The following is a 4110-nucleotide window of genomic DNA, read 5'->3' as shown; positions in this document are numbered from 1 at the left end:
CCCATCAGTTGAAGGCTCTGGCCCTCTCTTCACCCGAGTGTCCAAAACATACGGCCTCAGATCAGATAAAACAATTATAAGGTACTCTGGTACCAAGTACACTTATAAGCATCCCTATGCTCAAACATGGTGTTTGTTATAGACAACCAATGACTAGCACAGAAGTCCAACAAGAGACACCCACTCAGGTTTAGATCAGGGAGGCCCTCTCACGCTTCTCCATGTATCTCCATCATCACTCACGTGGCGTTGAAGTCCCCCAGCAGAACTATGAATTCCCCCACTGGAGCCCCATACAGGACTCCATTCAAGGTCTCCAAGAAGGCTGAATACTCCGAACTTTTGTTTGGTGCACATGCACAAACAACAGTCAGAGCGACCCTCTCGTCCACCGGGGTGAGCCCCAGTTGAGGTGGTTCAGGCATCTGGTAAGGATGCCCCCTGGGATCTGCTCTAGGGAGGTGTTCCAGCCATGTCCAGCTGGGAGGAGGCCTAGGGAAAGACCCGAGGACTAGGTGGAGGGATTCTATCTCCAACCTGTGTATGTATATGTATGTATAATTGTGTTTATGCGGCTTTAGCCCCAATATCTAAACCATCCAAGGCAGACTTACCACGAGCTACAAGATTGTGAAACAATGATTTATGCTGCTGTAGATGGCACAAGTCCGTATGAAATCAACCTTGTTTTAATGTCATGGAGAAGTACTACACTACTTAAAATCCTAAGCATAATACCGACGTCTTCGATTGGTGGTTGTTGTTTACTGCATCTCTAAACAGCTATAAGGGAGTGCTACAACTGAAGTCTATGATTATGTACACAGTCTTATACCTTTGCCTTTTTCCGTTTTCAAAATATTTTTTGCGGCGAAATGCTTTATGATTCATCTTGTAGCTGGTTGGCTTGGTTCCTGGCTTAAAACTCTTTATTTAGGGCCTAAGCATTTTCTGAAAAGTCAATGGGACAATCACTTCTGGAACCAGTGCGTCACTGTTGAGCTCCATAGCACGCTGCTGCTGATGCTACAGTGAACCAATACTTTTCAATGATATTGTATAAATCAGAAATGTACTTTTAATGTATTGGCACAGGCAAGAACTGCCTTTTTTCTACTTTTCTTCACCCGTGTCTGACAGAAATTTAAATCATCCCTCCTTGCATCACTTGTCCTTGAAATGTATCTTATAAAGAGAATTTGACTGGAAATAGTTTCTTATAAATCTGTGCTTTTTTAAACCTTTTTTCATGCTGTTTTGAGCTGAAGCTGAGCTGCATGCTAACATGCTTTATGTGTTGCTCTCATGGATTCAGGAACTTTAAAATTTAAATTCACTCAGCCCTCTCTCTGTCCTTCTGTCCATCCATTTATACATTTCCTTTTGAGTCATTTAGATTTGTGACGATTTGGGGTTTCTGACGTCTAACCCTAACCACAGTTAACACTTGTTGACTGGTTGCTGGGAACCTTTTGATTAATCATTTTCATTCATCAACATTTTTCAGTTTTATTTCCAAACATTTTCTAGCTTTATTGAAATAGATTTAAATGTGGTTAATTGTTTTTCAGTTCCAGCTCCGAGGAGGCTGCGTTTCAAAGTGCTGAGCTCTAACAAACTCCTTGTTTCCTGGAAAGAGCCAAAAGGAGACTTTGACAGCTATTTATTCCTCTACAACAGTACACCAGGTAGGGTAATTTTGCTGTCGACACACACTCACACACACACACACACGCACACACACTCTCTTAGAGAAAATACTCCTATGCCAAAGAAGTGAGAATAAACCTTTAAATTTTTTTGGGGGGAAAGATCCCATTATGACTTTGATATTCTGTCTGTCAGGAAGGATTATGTAATTTACACAAAACTCAAAGCTCCTTTGATGGGATCACATTTGAAAGATGTGGAGGACTCAAAGTTTGTCCTGTACCTCTGCCAAGTTTGAGACAAAGGAATGTTTTTTGCTGAATATGTGGCGCCTGTCAGCAGATTTGAAAAAGGGACTGATAGGTACTCAAGGCAGTAGGACATACTCCGAGTCATGATGGAGTTCAGTCCAGGACAGATGACAGACAACAGCAGCCACAGTCATTCATTTAGCATTAAACTGCATTATCACTGTATGGAGTTGTTGGCATGATTAACGCCTGACATCCTGCTTTTACCCTGCATCTGTCAGCAGTCGATCATTGTACTGTTACAGGGCATGACCTCGTCTCTTTCAGGGCATGCACAGTGCAGTCAGTAATCACCCTAACTACAATTGATGTCTTCTTCATCATGTAATCACCACCACAATGTGAACCTACCTTCACATCAATACCTTGCTGTGCTGAACACTGCAGAAGATTCTTTTGCAGCCATTGTAGAAAATGATAAGTAGAACTGAATAAGCACTCTGTATCATAAAACTTCTTTCTTGCAAACAACCCTTTGTAAGAAACGCCTCGTCTGACAATTTCTTGCTGCCTCTGACAGCTGAAAAGAGAACAAAAACTGAAATTTATGGCCACTTCCTCTCAGGGAGAAGTGCAGCAGTAGCTCACTGGCATCCAGAAAATGCAGTTAAAAATTGGACTTTCACAGTGTCCACACACCATGTGGATAATAAAGCCTTATTTGTTAAAAAGGAAGAGGATGAGGACTCAAAAACCTGACCTGTGTCCTGATGTCCCGTCAGATGAAGCGAAAGACACCCACAGGAAAGCTTGTTAACATTGGTTGAAGTCCTTTTGTTGAGAATAACACACCATTTTAGATCACAAAAGCAGCTGTCAGAGTGGCAGCTAACCTTTTGACTCAACGTAATATCCCTTTTCTCCTAAAAAAAAAAGAGAGCAACTCAAGTGCAACTGAATAAGAATTTAGGTTTTAGATTGGGACAGATGACTCATTATAAATGCTTATATATTCTTTAAAACATTGTCCAGTCAATTTCCCCTCATTATCATATTGTATCCTTATGGATAATGTTACCCAAGTTTTATTGCATCAAAATGTGTTTAACTTGTGCTTCTTTTCCAGTGGCTTTATTCTCTTCATTAGTCTCTGACAGTGCATGAATTTAACTAAAATAAGCACTTATAGAAGTCTGTTCAAAAGGCTGCCAACAATTTTGAAATTCAAATAGTGTGGGTTATGTCTGTGCGTGTAGACCTACTTGCACAGTTGTGTATTTATCAGTACCATATGTCTCTATTTACTCTCTCAAATAATCTCATTTGCCCATCAACGTAAAACACAGTCACCAGGAGATTAGCCCTGGAGGCTGAGGTTTGTTTAACGCTTGAAGAGGCTCTAGTCGGTAGGCTAATTATGTAACATTAAAGATCAAGAAAAAAAAGATGGGACTTCAGGGTCAGGTAGCATTCTGTAACAAATGATGTAGACAGTTCGGAAAGCTGCACAACAGGTAGCCCCGTTCATTCCATTCACTGCCCTATTTTTTACAGTCACTGTCCTCTGTCTGGGAGATCCATGCCAGGAGACAGTCCCGGAATGTCCCATAGTAAAGCGGGAAGGAAGCAGCTGTGTGTTGCTCTTTAATGAAGGTGGGGTGGTTAACCATATGTACATTTGTCAAACTAAGCAGTTAGTCATCCTTTTAAAAGTCTTTTCTCACATAAACCGAAAAAAACCCAAAAAGGATAGCCCTTTGTGTTGCTTGTCCAAGTCAAATTTTTTACTAAGAGAACGGTTGCAGCGTCTTCTTCGCTTTGCTGTGGTTCGCCAAACTGTAATGGGCTCATTATTGCCTCATGTGGCCGAATCACAAAAAACACCCAAGTGGTATTTTCCCACATATCGGCTACAAGGGGCAACAATGAGCCCATCACACACTCGGAAACAAACTTCGACAAGTGACACAAAGGGGAGATTTGTGCTTCAGTGTTTTCAAAAAGTATCATCGGTATTACAAGAGAAACGACTCAAAGATGACAACAAACTGGTTGTTTTGTCAAACGTGCAGCTTATTAACCATCCCACCTCTGCAGGCTAAAGGGGATTTGAGGGTCACTTCCATGGCTGCTAATGCTAACCTACCTGTAATACAGTCCCTGACAAAAGTCTTGTCGCTTGTGTACAAATTGACCTGAAGTGCCGCTG

The 4110-nt window shown here is 41.4% G+C and overlaps 1 protein-coding gene across 2 annotated transcripts in view; it reads left to right on the top strand.

Annotated features, from left to right (window-relative positions):
* Window positions 1–4110, top strand: part of col14a1a (collagen, type XIV, alpha 1a) — a 131936-nt gene that overhangs the window by 11335 nt on the left and 116491 nt on the right. For both annotated transcript variants that reach the window (XM_032519029.1, XM_032519030.1), the window contains exon 3: window positions 1572–1688. In XM_032519029.1, coding sequence (XP_032374920.1) covers window positions 1572–1688 — 117 coding nt within the window. The remainder of the gene's footprint in view (window positions 1–1571; window positions 1689–4110) is intronic.

The sequence above is a fragment of the Etheostoma spectabile genome, chromosome 6 (assembly GCF_008692095.1).
Source record: "Etheostoma spectabile isolate EspeVRDwgs_2016 chromosome 6, UIUC_Espe_1.0, whole genome shotgun sequence".
Lineage (NCBI taxonomy): Eukaryota > Metazoa > Chordata > Actinopteri > Perciformes > Percidae > Etheostoma > Etheostoma spectabile.
Note: the sequence above shows the minus strand (reverse complement) of the source record. Positions and strands in the feature narration are given on the sequence as shown.